Source organism: Bufo gargarizans, chromosome 7 (genome assembly GCF_014858855.1).
Source record: "Bufo gargarizans isolate SCDJY-AF-19 chromosome 7, ASM1485885v1, whole genome shotgun sequence".
Lineage (NCBI taxonomy): Eukaryota > Metazoa > Chordata > Amphibia > Anura > Bufonidae > Bufo > Bufo gargarizans.
Window position 1 is genome coordinate 163,214,106 of NC_058086.1, and position 19,888 is coordinate 163,233,993.

The 19,888-nt window shown below is 41.2% G+C and overlaps 1 protein-coding gene across 1 annotated transcript in view; it reads right to left on the bottom strand.

Annotated features, from left to right (window-relative positions):
• ABCA4 (ATP binding cassette subfamily A member 4) overlaps positions 1-19,888 on the bottom strand; it is a 187,876-nt gene that overhangs the window by 70,258 nt on the left and 97,730 nt on the right. The window contains 11 exon segments of the mRNA XM_044302440.1: positions 448-496; positions 3,291-3,496; positions 4,347-4,431; positions 4,548-4,741; positions 6,496-6,633; positions 7,394-7,533; positions 11,305-11,436; positions 11,705-11,882; positions 13,242-13,442; positions 15,965-16,030; positions 16,961-17,044. Of these exon segments, the coding sequence (XP_044158375.1) occupies positions 448-496; positions 3,291-3,496; positions 4,347-4,431; positions 4,548-4,741; positions 6,496-6,633; positions 7,394-7,533; positions 11,305-11,436; positions 11,705-11,882; positions 13,242-13,442; positions 15,965-16,030; positions 16,961-17,044 (1,473 nt within the window).

The window sequence follows — 19,888 nt, forward strand, 5'->3', positions numbered from 1 at the left end:
TTTAGGATGATGTTTTAAATATAAATAGGAACATGGAAAATAAAGCAAAAAAACCTTGAGATGAACCATAGGTCATTTTCTGATAACACATTCCCTTTATAGCTGTAGACTGAAGAGCTATTGAAGATGAGGAGAGAGAAGAAAGCTTCTGCAAGACTCTTCTGGTGGTCACTTATGACACTGCCAATATTATTAAATAGGACAAACGTAACTCAATAATATAAGACAGATTGATAATAAAATCTCAAAAAAATATTTTATGTACATGTGCTACATCCTTCCCTGGTTTGAGACCCTGGTGTTGGATAGAAAATAACTAAATAATAATAATTATAATTTAGATCAAGTGAAGTTCCCGAGAACTATGTAATTTGTAGGATCTCCAGTAATTTTCCATTAATATTCAGTCATACTTGCCAAGTGGTAAGAGAAGAGATCAGTCAATACCTGGCGTTTCTGTTCCAGTCACAGAATCAGCTGTAACTTTCAAGAAGATCTGTAGAGAAATATTTAAAGAAAATTAATTTGGAATATTTTTTTCCATGGCGTAAAGGCATGCTCTTGGGTCCTTATAATAGACCTGTTGTGTTGGGAGCAGTTAGAGAATGTCTGTAGGCCTTATTCACAGCAGTCTACTTCTTGTATTTGATTTTTTTATTTTTAAAATGATTCCATTCATATTTATGGGGTTCAAATGGATGCTCAAATGCTTACTCTGCCACCGGTTGTAGAGTACATTATAACATAAAAAGTTCCAAAATGGCTTCTTATTATAATATTTAAACAACATCTGTCAGAAAGATCAACCCTATTAAACCAGTCATACTGCCTAGTAGGGTTGATCATGCTAATTAAAATGATACCTTTTTTTATCTGCATGTTGAACAGCTGCAGAGATATCTGTGTTTTAATTATATGCAAGTCAGCAAATTCAAGCACCAAGGGGCTGGCCAGAGCCCTTTAAGGACTGCTTTTGTAACTCCCTTCTGCTACACACAAATGGGAGGAGGAATTGTGCAGAGCACAGAGGTGTTGCAAAAGCAGTGCTTCAAGGGCCCTGGCCAGCCCCATTGGTGCTTGAATTTGCTGACTTGCATATAATTAAAATATAGATATCTCTGCAGCTGTTCAACATACAGACAAAATAAATCTATAGTTTTAATGAGCTTGATCAACCCTACCAGGCAGTATGCCTGGTTTAATAAGGTTAATCATGCTGACAGATGCTCATTAAAAGTTATACAGGTCCTTCTAAAAAAATTAGCATATTGTGATAAAATTAATTATTTTCTGTAATGTACTGATAAACATTAGACTTTCATATATTTTAGATTCATTACACACCAACTGAAGTAGTTCAAGCCTTTTATTGTTTTAATATTGATGATTTTGGCATACAGCTCATGAAAACCCAAAATTCCTATCTAAAAAAATTAGCATATCACGAAAAGGTTCTCTAAACGAGCTATTAACCTAATCATCTGAATCAACTAATTATTGACACCCTCAAGCAAGAGGGTAAGACACAGAAAGAAATTTCTGAACGAATAGGCTGTTCCCAGAGTGCTGTATCAAGGCACCTCAGTGGGAAGTCTGTGGGAAGGAAAAAGTGTGGCAGAAAATGCTGCACAACGAGAAGAGGTGACCGGACCCTGAGGAAGATTGTGGAGAAGGACCGATTCCAGACCTTGGGGGACCTGCGGAAGCAGTGGACTGAGTCTGGAGTAGAAACATCCAGAGCCACCGTGTGCAGGCGTGTGCAGGAAATGGGCTACAGGTGCCGCATTCCCCAGGTCAAGCCACTTTTGAACCAGAAACAGCGGCAGAAGCGCCTGACCTGGGCTACAGAGAAGCAGCACTGGACTGTTGCATGTCATTCGGAAATCAAGGTGCCAGAGTCTGGAGGAAGACTGGGGAGAGGGAAATGCCAAAATGCCTGAAGTCCAGTGTCAAGTACCCACAGTCAGTGATGGCCTGGGGTGCCATGTCAGCTGCTGGTGTTGGTCCACTGTGTTTTATCAAGGGCAGGGTCAATGCAGCTAGCTATCAGGAGATTTTGGAGCACTTCATGCTTCCATCTGCTGAAAAGCTTTATGGAGATGAAGATTTCATTTTTCAGCACGACCTGGCACCTGCTCACAGTGCCAAAACCACTGGTAAATGGTTTACTGACCATGGTATTACTGTGCTCAATTGGCCTGCCAACTCTCCTGACCTGAACCCCATAGAGAATCTGTGGGATATTGGGAAGAGAAAGTCGAGAGACGCAAGACCCAACACTCTGGATGAGCTTAAGGCCGCTATCGAAGCATCCTGGGCCTCCATAACACCTCAGCAGTGCCACAGGCTGATTGCCTCCATGCCACGCTGCACTGAAGCAGTCATTTCTGCAAAAGGATTCCCGACCAAGTATTGAGTGCATAACTGAACATAATTATTTGAAGGTTGACTTTTTTTGTATTAAAAACACTTTTCTTTTATTGGTCAGATGAAATATGCTAATTTTTTGAGATAGGAAATTTGGGTTTTTATGAGCTGTATGCCAAAATCATCAATATTAAAACAATAAAAGGCTTGAACTACTTCAGTTGTGTGTAATGAATCTAAAATATATGATAAGTCTAATGTTTATCAGTACATTACAGAAAATAATGAACTTTATCACAATATGCTAATTTTTTGAGAAGGACCTGTAACTAAAGTACTGAGATCAGGGGTTAGAGGATGATTGGTATATGTAATGTGGAATTAAGCTTTGTGGTTAAGCTTATTAAGGATTTCAGGCCAATATGTACATTCAAAGGGAACCTGTCATGTTGAACATTGTGTTTGAGCTGCAGGCAGCATGGAGGCAGCAGAAGGAGCTGAGCAGAATGATATAGAGTTTTGTGGGAACATATTCTGTATAACTTGCATTTCATTCAGTTAAATTCCTGCTCATTCTGGGCTTTGAAGTTAAGAAGGCGGTCCTATCAGTGATTGACAGCCTTCTCTCTATGACTTTACATATAGGGAAAGCAGTCAATCATTAACAGGACTGACTCTTAGACTGCTGATGGCCGGTTACACAGTCTTTTCATGGTGACAAGTTTGCTTAAATTTTTTTGTACATCTTATATGTCTTGTATGCCCTTTTGTACCAGAAAATTAGAAGTCATTTCAGAGTTGTAATGTTATGGCTATAAAAATGAAAAGTTCCCAAATGTTTTTTTTACAATTGAAAATAGATATATACGGTACTTCTAGTTGAGGTGATATACCCAGTGCTACAATATGGGTGTAGTGTTTACCTCCTCCAATGGTGTATCGGAGATTCCAAAACTGCTTAGTCCCAGGTCCCCCATAGTCTCCTCCAGTTCTCTGAATAGACTAGCATAGGCTCTGTATTTGAAATCTTTGCCAGGTAGTAGATAAACTAATTCCTGCCCGATACTTTCTATGAGCTTTGCCTCAGAAACATGATGATGAATTAACTCAGTCAAACCAGCCACATCACCTGTAGGAAGATATAGAAAATAGTAGCATTCCATCACCCAACACTCTTTTACCAGGAGAGAAATGACAAGCTGGATGATAACTTGATGGCAAATATCTTTGTGCTGCAGACAACCAGCTCTGGACTGCCTATTGAAGAAATTGGCTCTTGCATAAAGAGACCAACAAAAATGACTCTATAACACCACATATGGATAAGTGAATTTCTTGAAACTCGTTTTGGTTCCGACAAAGACAAATTGGTTTTGATCTGAATAAATTCAAGGCTAATCGAAAGTGCCCCAATTGTCCTGAAAAGTCATGTATGACACTCTAAGGTCTTCTAAGACTGTATCCAACCCCTTTCAAGCTCTTAAATGCAAAGACTGCATTATAATGATAAAGTGACAGTGACATATATGTCTTTGGGTAAACGGATGGTGGCCGGTGGTAACAAACAGTCTGTTTAATAAAACACTACACTGGTAGATTTTTTCAAAATTAAAAATGGTCCCATTTTTGGTGCCAGATGCCTCCTTATCTGTCTTCTGATCTGTAAAGTGGTTAACATAATTTTGCATGGTTTGTCTGAAATGAATGGCAAAAGCTCCAGATTCTCTGAAATACAAAGTTTTGGGGAAATGCATAATGAACTCTGGTCCCTTAGAATTGATTCACTCATCTCTAGTACCATACCTATAAAGTAAGTCCTATAGCATTGTCAGCCAGGAGCCCACACAAAAAAGGGAGCATTCCTAGACTAATCAAAATAGGACTCCTAACCTAGTGCAGATTTGAATTTCGGGGGTGACTTTATTCATAAGGACAGGTACATCATAAGGACTCTCCGAAGGACTATTTGACAATCTTACCATCTAACTCTTGCTCCAGAGGTTCTTCTTTCACTTTAGGAGCACAACTTGGACACGGACAGGAACAGTCAGATCGACAGGAAGCCTAAGAACGTAAGTGCATACCAATTATCAATGTTCAAGACTTAGGAGAATATGCCATGTTATATTTCAGGATAAACTGAGTACAGTGGTTGCTGAGGAAGAAATCTGTAAACTTACAGAATCTTTCTTCACTGCATCTTTAACCTTTCTCATTCTCCTGACCAGAGTTAAGTAGAAGCCTGTTCCAAAACAGTTCTTCAGGAATAAGGGTGTGCCGCTGCAGTAAAGCTTTCCTTGAGAAATTATTGCAATTCTATCCCCCAGGAGATCGGCTTCATCCATATGATGAGTAGAGAGAATAATGGTCCTGCCTGGGAAAAATAAGTGTTACCTACTGTAGATATACTTGTAGATTCACACTGAAGGCATCAAAAGGCATCAAATCTATGAATTAACACATGTGGAATTATATACATAAGAAAAAAAAAAGTGTGAAACAACTGAAAATATGTAATATTCTAGGTTCTTCAAAGTAGCCAGCTTTTGCTTTGATTACTGCTTTGCACACTCTTGGCATTCTCTTGATGAGCTTCAAGATGTAGTCACCTGAAATGGTTTTCACTTCACAGGTGTGCCCTGTCAGGTTTAATAAGTGGGATTTCTTGCCTTATAAATGGGGTTGGGACCATCAGTTGCGTTGTGGAGAAGTCAGGTGGATAGACAGCTGATAGTCCTACTGAATAGACTGTTAGAATTTGTATTATGGCAAGAAAAAAGCAGATAAGTAAAGAAAAATGAGTGGCCATAATTACTTTAAAAAATGAAGGTCAGTCAGTCCGAAAAATTGGGAAAACTTTGAAAGTGTCCCCAAGTGCAGTCACAAAAACCATCAAGCGCTACAAAGAAACTGGCTCACATGCGGACCGCCCCAGGAAAGGAAGAGTCACCTCTGCTGCGGAGGATAAGTTCATCCGAGTCACCAGCCTCAGAAATCGCAGGTTAACAGCAGCTCAGATTAGAGACCAGGTCAATGCCACACAGAGTTCTAGCAGCAGACACATCTCTAGAACAACTCTTAAGAGGAGACTGTGTGAATCAGGCCTTCATGGTAGAATATCTACTAGGAAACCACTGCTAAGGACAAGCAACAAGCAGAAGAGACTTGTTTGGGCTAAAGAACACAAGGAATGGACATTAGACCAGTGGAAATCTGTGCTTTGGTCTGATGAGTCCAAATTTGAGATCTTTGGTTCCAACCACCGTGTCTTTGTGCGACGCAGAAAAGGTGAACGGATGGACTCTACATGCCTGGTTCCCACCGTGAAGCATGGAGGAGGAGGTGTGATGGTGTGGGGGTGCTTTGCTGGTGACACTGTTGGGGATTTATTCAAAATTGAAGACATACTGAACCAGCATGGCTACCACAGCATCTTGCAGCGGCATGCTATTCCATCCGGTTTGCGTTTAGTTGGACCATCATTTATTTTTCAACAGGACAATGACCCCAAACACACCTCCAGGCTGTGTAAGGGCTATTTGACCATGAAGGAGAGTGATGGGGTGCGGCGCCAGATGACCCGGCCTCCACAGTCACCGGACCTGAACCCAATCGAGATGGTTTGGGGTGAGCTGGACCGCAGAGTGAAGGGAAAAGGGCCAACAAGTGCTAAGCATCTCTGGGAACTCCTTCTAGACTGTTGGAAGACCATTTCAGGTGACTTCCTCTTGAAGCTCATCAAGAGAATGCCAAGAGTGTGCAAAGCAGTAATCAAAGCAAAAGGTGGCTACTTTGAAGAACCTAGAATATGACATATTTTCAGTTGTTTCACACTTTTTTGTTATGTATATAATTCCACATGTGTTAATTCATAGTTCTGATGCCTTCAGTGTGAATCTACAATTTTCATAGTCATGAAAATAAAGAAAACTCTTTCAATGAGAAGGTGTGTCCAAACTTTTGGTCTGTACAGTATATGATGAACAACTTTTAGCCTTTTTCATGGTATGCATACAGTGAGCATTATTTAAAAATACCCACTAATACTTTTCATTAGAATTTTACTATATTTATGTTATCTTGGGCATTTTCATACATTGGATATTCATATATGTCTTCACAACCTACCTGATCTGTATTTCAATAGCAAATCCCAAATAGATCGTCTAGAATAAGGGTCTACACCTGAGGTGGGTTCATCCAAAACCACTACTTTAGATTCGCCAACAAATGCCATAGCAACAGATAGTTTTCTTTGCATTCCACCTATAGTTAATGAAAAAAATATTACTTAACAGAAAGCGCCCAACCTCCAAGCAGAATGCAAGCTTGCTGTATGAGCGTTATGTCATATAGAGGTATGCTGGTGCCTCAATTTTAATTTTTTTAATCAAGGTTTGTCAAGGTTATAATTTTTGGAAATCTAGGTCATAAAATTGGAATTGATATCATTCTGTGGTTGTAGAGGAATTCCAAGAAAATGTATTGATGTATCGTTAGACTTTTGGCAGGTAGATCATGTGACCCAATGAGACTCACTGGATCCTGCTGAATCTGCTATATCCTGCATCTGTTTTATCAAGGGACCCTCAATGAGACTTAATGGCTGCCATAGCGTCTGCTGTCTGGACAGGAAGTCAGTTTCTCTATTCATTCCTATGAGACTGACATTGAGGCTCTCACAGGAATGAATAGTGAAACTGAATTCCTGTCCAGACACTGTGGCAGCCATTGAGTCTCATTGGGGGTCCCTTGATATAACAGCCAAAGTATTGGAGGCTGAAAATACATGAATAAATCAATAGTAAGTTGTTAAAGAAAAGATTATGAATGCCAGCTCACTTACCAAAGGGGAAGGGTAAAAATATTTTTTCTGAGGGTGCCTCTAAGTTATTTTAGCATTAACATTAGAGCTCTAGTGTGAGATTTTTCCAATGAACTCGTGATCTATGTATGAATGTAATATAATTCTAGAGGTGCCATATCTAACTGCTAAGAGGTATGTTCATGAGAATGTGGCACAAACCTGACAAGTTCTGACACTCCTCATTTCTTTTGTGAGAAATCCCAATATCTTCCAACATTACTTCCATTTCCCTTTCAGCTTGTCTTTTGGATTTGCCTTTTAGTTGAGCGTAAAACAGAATGTGTTCTTCAACGGTTAAGCTGAGGAAATAAAAAGTCTTCATGTGAGAGTGATAATCTGCAGAAGTTTTCTTTATTCCCATGTGGTAATCTGTACGGTACAGTGGTAGAAGGCGGGTATATTTCACCCAGGTTCCTCAGCTGGCTAAGATAAAAGAAATCCAGAAAGCTGCACTTGTTTCAGCAAAGCATACTTTGCTGTAGCTGTTTTGTTTAGATTTTATGGGCTGGATTTTATTTGGATCGAGAGGTAGGATTGGCATAGGGACCTCCCAGTCCACACTTTTCCACTACAGTTATTCCCTATAACCTGAGGGATCCCAGATATAGGGTGCTGGGATCATTAGTGGGGAATAAAAAGAAATCCCAAACTTGGGGAATAAAAAGAAATCCCAAACTGCCAGTGTGGGGGAATGAAGCCTGGAGAGCTGACCTGTGTGGTTAGAGCTTGGTGACTGGCTGACCATGAGACTGAGTGAAGCCTGATCTTCCCTGGTGTGAACAGGACTCTATAGGTGAGACAGTAACCCCTGTGTATTAGGTAGAGCCCAGACGGGCAAGTATTTATTATGTTTTATTTTATGTTATGCTGGTGCTATAACTTCACCGCTCCAAGTGACACTATAACTTGGATGCTACTTTAGAAGCACAGTTTGGACTTTTGAACCATGTCCTCATGAAAATCTGTCATTGCCAACCCTACTGCAAGTATAGATCCCTACACTTATAACAGTGAGCTCATTCAGAAGTCTCGGAAAGGGGAAGTGGCAACCTTGTTGGTGGTACCCACATCTTCCCAACAAACAGTTCACTGACTAATTTACTATGGTTGATTTTTAATTTCATTTTAAATTAACGAGCCAACCTCAGGATCATCGTCCTCGGGACCATTATCAGTTTCAGATTGGTGGAGGTCCAATTTTCAGCACCCCTGCTGATCAGTTGTTTTAAGAGGCAGCCGCGCCAGTGTGAGAGCAGAGTTCTCTTCAGTGTTAACCTGCATGTTGTGTACATTGTAGTGGTGGTGCAGTGTAATCATAGATGTTTAAGTCAATGGGAGAGGAGGGTGTAATTACCCTGCACCAGTATAAGATAGACAACATGCACATAAACAATGAAGAGAATGCAGGTGTCACCCGAGCGCCGCAGCCCCTTCAAACAGCTGATCGGCAGGGGTGCTTAGAGTCGGCCCTCCCCCAGTTTGAAACTGATGATCTATCTTGAGAATAGGTCATCAATATCACGAAACAGGAATATCCCTTTATTATTTCCCTGTATTGTTCTCATAGGATTGGTAAGATATGATTTTTTCAGGAAGAGGGGAGAAGGCAATGTTCAGTAAATGAAGCAGAAAGCTGTACAATATTCAATGTGAGAGACTGGAAGGGTGAAGTCAGTGGCAGTGCTCAGAACCTAGCACCCAGTAGATGGGCAAAAGAGACCACAGGACCAAGGAAATGGGCACAGGTAAGGGTTAGAGGGCTGAACTTAAGGCCCATGTACACCAGCAGATTTTTTGCTAGCAAGCGCTGTCTAACAATATAACAAATCGGTTGGCACTGATTTAGTTCCATTTACATGGAGGAATCATCAGTAGAGATAAGCTAAGTTTTGGAAAATTCGATTCAGGTGCTTCACTGAATTTGACAAAAAAAGTAAATTAATTCATCACGAAGCGCATTTTTTGTAAGTAGCAGGTGTAATGACAGGGAGCTGCGATAGCGCCGCTTCCCTTCATTGTACCCCTCAGATGCTGCGATCATACATGTGTAAAATTAACAAAAATAAAAAATGAAATGATACTTACCGCCTCCATTTGCTCGCGACAGGACAGCTGCCACCATCTTGCTTGAGAATCTTGCGCAAAATCTTGTGCCGTCCGAGATGACGACGCGGCCAACGTCACATGTCACCACACATGGGATTTTGGCCGAGATCTTCAATCTAGATGGTGGTGCCTGGGATGTCGCAAGCAAATGGAGGAGTTAAGTATGATTTTTTTTGTTTGTTTTTTACACTATTTCAGGTTAAATCGATTCTCTACCACGAAGAACAAGAAAATTCGGCTTCGCAGCGAATCAAATTTATCCTAAAATTCTGATTAAATTCCACTTTGTTGGATTCGATTCGCTGATCTCTAATCATCAGTGCTGTATAGGACCAAATAATCGTAAGTGTGATCCTTTGGGCATGTGCCATTTCATTACTGTCATAGCACATCCTTCGAGGCAATGTGCCGCATGTGACATCATCACAAAAATGAGTTAACTTCTTTCTTTGTTTGGACTTCTAGCACAGCAAACAACCTCCCTTAAATTTCCCTTTCGGATCATTCACTCCGACCAGAAAGGTAATGGAGGTAAGTGACTGATAAGTGCAATGCCTTTCTGTAGGCATATTTATCTAGACCTCTCAAAAGAACAATCGAGCTGTCATACTGTTATACCAATTCTACATCTACTGTTATTATGAGGATTACAATTCAGATAACATCTTTCCCTCACAACAGCAGCAAACTGAGAATGGTTACCCATCTATATGGGAGGTCTTATCATTTGTGTTGACTGCTACAGAAGGACAATATTTTCTATTGAATTTTCAATGGTATAGTACTGCCAACATGAAAAAAACAGCCAAAAATTAAAAAAATAATAATTCTTTGAACACTGCTTTCTGACGGAAGTTTCCTTTTAAATGGCTGTAAAACTGTTTAAGAAGTAGTGGTTAATTAGCAAATTTTGTTTTGAAAGTACAGCCCTTCCCTGATGAGGTCTTGGGGGCTGATACTTGTATACACTTGATTGTTTTCTTAGCCCCCCCCCCCCCCCCCCCCCCCCCCCCCCCCGGCGGTGCTCATCCATGTAGAAAAGCTGTCAGGATGACATATATACATTGGGCAACATCAAAGACAGCGCAGATATCATTTCACAATTATGGGCATTAATTTTACGCAGATGTTAGCATGACATTAAATTAACTGTTTTATTTTTTCCCTCACATTTTTTCCCTGATGACCTTTCCTTGTAGAAAAAAAACTTCAGCAATATTATTTCTGGCTTGAGCTACCTACTCCCACTCCTATTTCCCATTATTTTCACAGGAGGTTATGTGCAATCTTCACACTTCTTGAGAAAACCAAGATGATGCCGGTAAAACAAATATGAAAGGTCAGTTGTTGCGTCTGGTCAGGAGCCAGAGACTTATAAGTTATGCAGATCAGCTACATTTACCATACTTTAATAAATCTTAAAGTCTTCTTTGTAGGTGTTCTCATACTTGTCCACGGAGAAGGAAGGTCAAAACGCTCCAGGATACATTTTTTGTAGGAAACACTAAGTAAAAATGCTGAGAAAAATCTAACAAAAATGTAGTAAGGAATATAAGCATGAGTGAGGTTTAGTTAGAATGGGATTATAACCACCAGCCCTAAATTATGGGTTGTACCTACACAGGATGAGGGTTATGTGCAAGGCTGTTTCTTACAGCAAAGGAAAATTAACTGATACCAAGTCAAGTTTGAAAGTATACAAAGAGGAGTGGGGGTCACATGGTACCAAAAAATAAAAAAAAAAACACCAAAAATCCCTCCCTCCTCCCAAAAAAAATCTAAATGAAGGTCCAGGCCAGGTGGCTCCTGCAGGTTCATGTAACTGTATGCTGGGGAAGTAAGGAGTGGTGCTTCCATCCTTCTCATCCTTGGTAGGAGAGGAGGGTGTCGTACTCTCCTCAATTCTTGTTCCATACTTCAAATTTTACAGAATTTGGCCACCTTTAACTACTTTTAGCACTTACCGATGAAAAAGAATATTGTGCTGGGGGCACATGCCAAGACTTTGTCTGATGGAATCGATATGAGTCTGAATATCTCTGCCGCGTACCCACACTGTACCAGATGTAGGCGGGAATAATCCCGTTATTATAGACCTAAGTGGAAGTAAGCAGCAAAAAAAATCGGAATTAAAAAAAGAATAATTGTAGACATGCGTGTAATTTGACCTGAATAAGAGGAAAGATGATCTGCTCAATAGAAGAACCAAGTTCTAAAGAGTGTGGCTCAATAAGATATTGATATCCCGTTTGGTCAATCAGCTGATTTTTAAGTTATATATAGTTTTTCATGGTTGCCTTGCTGTTATCAACCGACTTTGCCTAATTTTAATCGATGGTAGTATAAAAGGTGAGATCCACTTACAGTACTGTTGTTTTCCCAGCTCCGTTATGCCCTAGGAAAGCAGTAATTTGGCCTTCATAAAAGGTGATGTTCATCCTGTCCACCGCTGGCTTGTAACAATTTGGATAGACTTTAACCAGGTCTTGAACACATACTCCAGGGACCATCCCAGGGGGTTCAGGTTCAAAAAAGGGATTTGCTGAAAATAAAATAATAAATATTCTTGTTTTATACTTTCAAGCCTTAACTAATATCTTTCCATCAGAAGTAAATCTGTGACTCAAGCCAATGTATCTCCACATGGATATTTGGTGTTGAAATGTACAAGAATTGCAATTAGTGACCGATTTGCCACTAGAGGTTTATGGTCTAGACATACATGGAACATTTTAACCCTGTTTGAAGTGATTTTAGAAGGATAGGTCGTCATGTCTGTTCTGAGTGCTGCTGGAGTGCCTCTGTGCACCGCCATATAGGTTCAGCCAAACTGAGCGGGTGTGGAGATATTCTGTGTTATAGGAGATTACCTCAATCAAGGGTGTACTGGGAACTTGAAGCGGCCCTCGGAAAAAAACCTAAAAGTGGCCCAAATGTTGTAGGTGGGTCCAAATTAACAGAAGGTGCTGTAACACAAGTAGATGGGGCCAATACAAGTTGGCAGGGTCAGTAATACCATAGTGCAGCACAGAATACATCCCACAGTACCAAATAGCAAAATACAGCACAAAATACCTACCCAGAAGCTGTCCCTCTGTGGTGGCCATCAATAGCTGCCACTTTCTGTCCTTCTCCTCCAATTGTCTCTAACATGGATATGGAGGGGGGCTTAGGAGGTGAAATATGGACCACAGCATGAAGCCAACCCTACCTTCAGCATGCTGACTGGACCTCCTCAGTCATATGTACCTAGCCAGCATAGTGAGGAGGCCTCAGGTGGCTCTATGGGCATCAGCCCACTGGAAAAATTATTTGTAGGGTCTATAGCTAGTCTGCCCCTGATCGCAATGCATAGTCCTTTGAGCCACAAATTTCACATGGAATCAAACAGAAAATGGTGTGCTTCTGAAGGGAATGCAAATGAGCTCTTAACAAGCTCTGCCTCTGATGCCACCAGATGTAAGACAGCTTTCCTATAAGTCAATGTTCAACCATTTAAACAGGCCTTGAGACATGACTCGGATATTAAATAAGCCAGCACCTCATCTGCAGACAACTGTTTTGGGGTGATTGCCCCTCATCACTGCAGAGCAGAGAGTACTGGGTGGCCTTAGAGGCAGAGCTTGTTAAGAACTCATTTGTATCCCTTCCCAGAATTCCAGAGGAGCATGTATGGCCTATATGTCTCCTCATTCCTATTAAGGTGCTCTCTCCCCAAGGAGAGATAGTAACACCCCAAATTCTGAAGGGAATTGGAGGTATACAGGGCTACAATAGAAGGGTTATGCATTTCTATGGATTCCTCTGCACTCTGAAAATGCCTCGGCACAAAATGGAGTCATAATACAGCTGTGTACATAAGTATTTATTAGCAGCATTATTCTAGTATTACTTTTTTTACCATCATTCATCTGATCCTTGTCCTCTCTCTCCTTCTCCTGTTCATCCTTCAGTTGCTTCTCTTCTTTCTCCTTTTCTTGTTTTGATTTGTGTTTGCATCTATCTTTGTCTATAAGTTTGTTATCAGGGACGTCTTTGGGATTCTCCACTTTTTCTGGTGGGGCTTCTTTTACTTCTGCTGGAGGACCTTCATCAGGTTTATCTGTGAATTATGAGGTGCCAAAACATATATGACATATCCTGCATTATTCAAAGGGTTCTCCAGGATTTAACAATTGATGACCTATCCGTAGAAAAAGCCATCAATACCAGATTGGTGGGGGACCAACACCTTGCTCAGGTGGAGCAGAGCAGAGGATGGGAGTGGTAGTGGCTCTGGCTGCAATGGTTACCCACATACTGTGACAGTCTTCACATTGATGCTTACTAGCTATAGCCAGGGCTGAGGATAAGATTTTGGGTTGCGCTCAATGTCCCAAGTTGTGAGGTGCAAGATGGGATGTATATGCGCCACAGTCAGTAATACTGAATGTCAATTCTGACATTTTGGTCCTCACGAGAGGAGGCAGGCAGGAGGAATATAGAAAACCCTGGAGAACAGCGATGTGACGCTGTGGGGGAGGCGCATGTCACGCTGGATAATGTAAGCCAGAGCCGTGACCGGGGAGCACACCCTTTAATCTCTCTGGGCATGCCCCGATGTTGGAGCTCCTGCCTGATGGTAGTTACAGTGCTTTTAGTGTTAGGAGTTATGGATGCAGTGCAGGAGATGATGTAGATTCTGTGGCCGGCTAATGGTGCTGGAGTCAGTAACCAGGCCAATTGATGAAAATGGATAGGGCTTTCTTTACTGAAGTACAGAATGGGAGTTGTAGTACATACAATAGTATCATGCACAGTAGCAAACAATTGACCGTGCAAATCTTCCCAGATGTATGGATACAAGCAAGTATGGGCGTTGTGGTACTCCTTTCCTCTATTGCTCCAAGGTCTCTCTCTGCAGAATCTAAGGCTGGCAATAAGGTTCTTGCAAACTTGTCTGTAATTCTCAGCTGAGGGATACAGAATAAGTTCTGGCTGGCCAAACCGTGTTAAAATGTGAAAGGGTGTATTCGCAAAGTTCCCTTTCACAGTATTAAAGTCTCTGAAAGCCTTAAACTGGCATAGTACTTTACTGGGAAAGTCCAGTGCACAGCCTTGTAGACTCAGGACCTTCTGATCCTTTCCCTGTCCTCTCTTTATGGAGTACTTTAGAGTAGCACAAAGATGGCAATTCTCTGGCCTAGTACTCTAGGGAGTGAATACATAAAACTCTCCATGAGGGGCGGACCTAAGTCCATCCTCTAGAATCCTAACAGGGGGTGAGTCAGGGGTGGTAACCTCAACAGATCCCCACAAAGCTATTGAGGATACAATTCAAAGCATTACATTAAACAATTTACATTACAACAATAAAGCTTTTGCAAGTACCCTGGTCTGGGGTACCGCACATCCATTGTGTAGTGGACATAACTGGTAACTGCAGCTCTGCTCCCATTCACTTCAATTTTAACAGGAATAGTGCTGCAGTAACCAACTCCGTCCACTACACAATGGATGGAGCTGTGTGGTTCCAGCAACTATACAGCTGATCAGCAGGGGTGCGGGGAGCCGGACGCCTGTCCATCTGACTAACCTAGGATTAAGTCATCAGTTGTTAAATCCTGAGAACCCCTTTAAATTCTTAAATTTGTATGGTCCAAGGAATAACAAATTACTGTATATTCCTGCGTATAAGACAACTTTTTAACACATGAAAATCTTCTCAAAAGTCGGGGGTCGTCTTATACGCCGGGTATGGCGGGCGCTGCAGTGCCGGGACGCCCGAATTATCAACAGAGAGAGCCCAGGCTATTGCTTTGTATCCCCAGCAGCTGAGAGCTGCGATGTAACCTACGGCATATGCCCCCCCTGCGCTGTACCTTGTATACCGCCCCCTGCTCTGTACCTTGTATGCCTCCCCCCTGCTCTGTACCTTGTATGCTCCTTGTACAACCATCCTCACGGCCGCTCGCATCTCGCTCCTGCGCATGTGCGAGATCTCCGTGCGGTGTATCTAAGTGCGGCGCAGATGTGCATATGTGAATGTGAATATGAAGAATAACATAAAAACATGTTCAGGGTATAGGTGGCACATGTTTAGGGTCTGGGAGGCAGGGAGGGAGGACAAGGAAGGTGGTGGGATGCAGGGATGGTGGTGATACCATGGGATGGCGGTGGTACCTAGGGATGGTGGTGGGATGCAGGGATGGCAGTGGTATCTAGGGATGGTGGTGGGATGCAGGGATGGTGGTGGGATGCGGGGATGGCAGTGGTACCCAGGGATGGTGGTGGGATTCAGGGATGGCAGAGGTACCCAGGGATGGTGGTGGGATGCAGTAATGTACTGCTGTGTGTTGAAAAAGGGGTAGTCTTATACTGCGAGTATATCCCAAACTCTATATTTTCTGTGTAAAAGTTGGGGGTCGTCTTATACTCCCAGTCGTCTTATACGCCGGCATATACGGTAAGCATTTTAAATCCAACTGTGGACAAGCCTGAGGAACCTCAAGTCAATCCTGGCATACAGACCCCCAGACTTATAAAGTACCCCATTAGCTATGGCAGTATACCTTAGCCTACATTTTGTCTGGACAATCGCACATTTATCAGATGTGCATTGTCTCTCTCTCTACCTATCCTTACCTTCTTCATCTCCGTTAGTTTCGTCCACATGTTCATGGATTGAGAGCTCAGTTTCTATAGAATCAGCTGTGGGTTCACAATGAATCATAAAATCACAGCGTAAGAAATTGAACAAAATTGCTAAATCTGCAAGTGATGAATATTTTGGGTGCAGTCTTTCAGTCTTACATGACTTTAACCCCTTACCACAGGAATGTATCTAAGTATATACGTAGAATAAAGATTCAGTTTGTTGTCCTAACCCTATGTCTCAAAATCCAGTTTTGGGATGTGGTTTGTTGGGAACCTCCCTGGCACCCAGCATCTAGGGCAAATATCCTGCCAGTTCCTTAGCTATGCCCCTGCCCAATTAAATTTTTCTATTGGGTATCCCTAATGCCAGTAAATGAGCACACATGTCCAAGTTTCTTCTACATTTTGCAGAACATTACTAACAATGAAAGCTGAAGCTCATAAGGAATATAAGAATATAAGGAATATAAATGATGGGTTGTGTTAAAAATTCTGAAATATACAAGATGTGAACAATGAGGAGCACCAGCACGTAATATAAAGGCTATGAGGGTTTTGAGTCCAAACAAACAGCTGGTGGGTATTTATGGGATTATGGATCAGTAGAACAGTAGCCACTGTGCTGCTTATATTACACCAATTGTCAGCCAGGAAACCCTGTTCAGAGATTCGGCCAACTGATCTCAATAGATATTCCCAATTACATCTGTAACAACCAAAATAACCCTTTCAGACGAGTTTATCTCCCTCTGCCCTGCTCTAGAATTAGCTCTGTTTCATTGTAGTTGATCTTTCTCATTAGCATCAAAGTCATTCTGGTGACTCAGCTCCTAGTCATTCCATGGTAACAATTACAGGCCAATTAGTAGTTCAAAGCCACTTAATAATATTCCCATTGACTGTACTGGGTGTAATCCCTTTACCAGGTCACACAATGACTGTACGTTGTATGTTCATCTAAGATTAGCGCAGGACATTGCTTACCATCCCCTTCCAAGGGGTTCTGAAAACTGCACCAGTAGGTTGGCAAAAGTGCAAAATACCAGGGTCTTGGTATACCGTATTCACCTAAAAAAAAACCCCATAAAATAGTAAATTAGTGGTGAGCAGAGATCAACTTTGTTGGTAAAATCAGAAAATCTTAAACATCCAGTAATAATAAGACAGTAAATAAAATGCCCTGGTGTCCATTGAGTCAACATTTTCCAGATTATCAAGCATCTGGATTACAGAAGTAGAAATGGTATTTGGTAAAAAATGAGATCCTTCAGAATTCAGAATAACAGTTCAATGACAAATAGTAAAAAAAATCAAGTAGAACGATAAAAAAAGTTAAATATGCTCTTTACTTAGAGGAGTCTTCAAAACGGTATTGGTTGGTCATCCTTTTCTTCTAATCTTTGAGTTTCTTGGTTATCTAGCACTCTTGGGATTGGACTATCAATCAACCAGTCCATCAATTGCTAGATTACTGGATTTTAGGATAAATGTAAAGCACAAGTTCACCATTCGAGTACATGCTGAGATGCAGGGTCCAACCACAGTTACCATTAATTGCTGGGCTGAGCTTGTTCTTGTCAGGGTTTCAAGCTGCAAGTACAGATTCAGCCCAGCAATTAGTGGTCACCGCAGTGCGCTACTTTCATCTTGCCCGCATGTCTAATAATACGAATTCCAGTCTTAATATGAGCCAAATTTACTATTCTGGCACATGGACCCTTATAAGTTTGGATTATTGTCAATCTTGCGCCAGATTTATGCTAGAATTTACACCAAAAATGTGTAGGTGTGCTAGAATTTTGTCTGTGTGCTAAAAACTTGTCCATGTGCAAAAAAATCGAATCTAAGTCTAATCTAAGCTTACATCACCTATAAATTGGTGTAGATCTACTCCAAAAATGTGCCAAAATTTGGCTCAAGGAGGCTCATTTAGGCCGTTCTCTGCTAAGTTATATCCTCTTGTTGAGCGAGGCATAAAAAGCTCAGAAAAGTGCGTAAAGCAGTTTGTAAATGTGATGTAAAACACGACGGCCAATTTATTGGTGCAAAATGCGATAAAAAACTGGCGCATGTTTAACAGTAATTTTCCCCCAATGTGCCTTATCACCAGCATCTTCTACGTGGCATGTGTTGTAAAAACGCCTGATAAAATGCTTTTTATAAAGAAGCCAGAAAGCGAAAAAAAAAAGAAATCCACCTAATGAACAAAAATGCAGGAAGCAAAAAATCTTTGTATGTCCTGTGTACCATATTTCCATAGACTTTCAGCTAACACCTGGAGATGGTGTTTTTACGATTAAAATAATGCACCCAAAAAAGCAGGTGCAAAAGAAGCCGCTAAAAACGCAAAAGGGTAGAAAAACACCAGTAAAAGCCTACGTGTAATAGTAGTCTTAAACACATTTGGACTAAGGCCCCTTTCAGAGGAGCGAGTTTTCCGCGCGGATGCAATGCGAGATGCGAACGCATTGCGCCAGCACTGAATCCGGACCCATTCATTTCAATAGGTCTGTGTACATGAGCGTTGTTTTTCACGCATCACTTGTGCGTTGCGTGGAAATTGCTGCATGTTCTATATGCTGCGTTTTTCACGCAGCCCTGGCCCCATAGAAGTGAATGGGGCTGCATGAAAAAAACGCATCGCATCCGGAAGCAAGTGCGGATGCGATGCGTTTTTCACGGATGGTTGCTAAGAGATGTTGTTTGTAAACCTTCCGTTTTTTATCACGCGCGTGCAAAACGCATTTAATCGCATTGCCCCGCGCGATAAAAACTGAACAACTGAACGCGATCGCTGAAAAAACTGACTGAACTTGCTTGCGAAATCGCGCATTTTTCACTGAATGCATCCGCAACGCATCCGGACCTAATCCGCTCACGCTCGTCTGCAAGGGGCCTAATAGTTACACAATATAACAAATCTGCTACTTTGCAGCATATCTTAATTACCCGTTTTCCTCTTTATGCCCCAATCATACAAGCAAACTCCAAAAAAAACGACAAATGAGTGAACGCTGAATGGAGACGAATGATTGTATTACTGATCGTTTGTCCTCATACAGATGATTGTTGCATATAAACCACCATCTATTACAGGGGTCAGCAACCTTTGGCCCTCCAGCTGCTGTGAAACTACAACTCCCAGCATGCAAACATGCTCTGCTGTTCTTCTAATTCCCATAGAAGTATTTGGAGCATTTTGGGAGTTGTCGTTTCAGAACATCTGGGGTGCTAGAGGTTGCTGCTCCCCGATAATAAAAGATGGTTCCAGCACTCATAATATATAGTAGTTGTGTTGCTCTTTTTTTTTTTTCGTGGTAACCAAATAACACCTTGGGACAAATCCTTTCACTTCAGAACAGTTGACGCGTTTCGAACAAAAAGTTCTTAATCGTAAATTAATTGAATACGAAACTCAGGCGTTTTAAAGGGTGATCCCATCCCCCCATGGAATGGGGGAAGGGGGGCAGAGACACACTCCACCTACATATAAAAATACATAAATGTAACCGTGCAGAAATAAGTATATTAAAATATCACATGCAATCATGTAAGAAAAAAACACACGGTATAAATAAAGTCAGAATAAAAAGCAGAAAAAACAAATAGATACTTTCCTGTTAAACATATTGTCATAAATATCATAATGGCAAGAATTAACTTATAATGAGAAAAATAATGAAGTTGCTGCTCCCTGATCTACTGTAATGCTATGTCGTTGATCGTGCTCATTAAAGGGGGTTGTGTCACAAAACATATTTTACATTTTTTAAACCAGCACCTGGATCTGAATACTTTTGTAATTTAATGTAATTTAGTATAGTCAGTGAGCTATTCAATAAAATGTACCTGTATAGACAGAGGCCGACTGGGAACTTAAAGTGGCCCTGGAAAAAATAAATAAAATTGGCC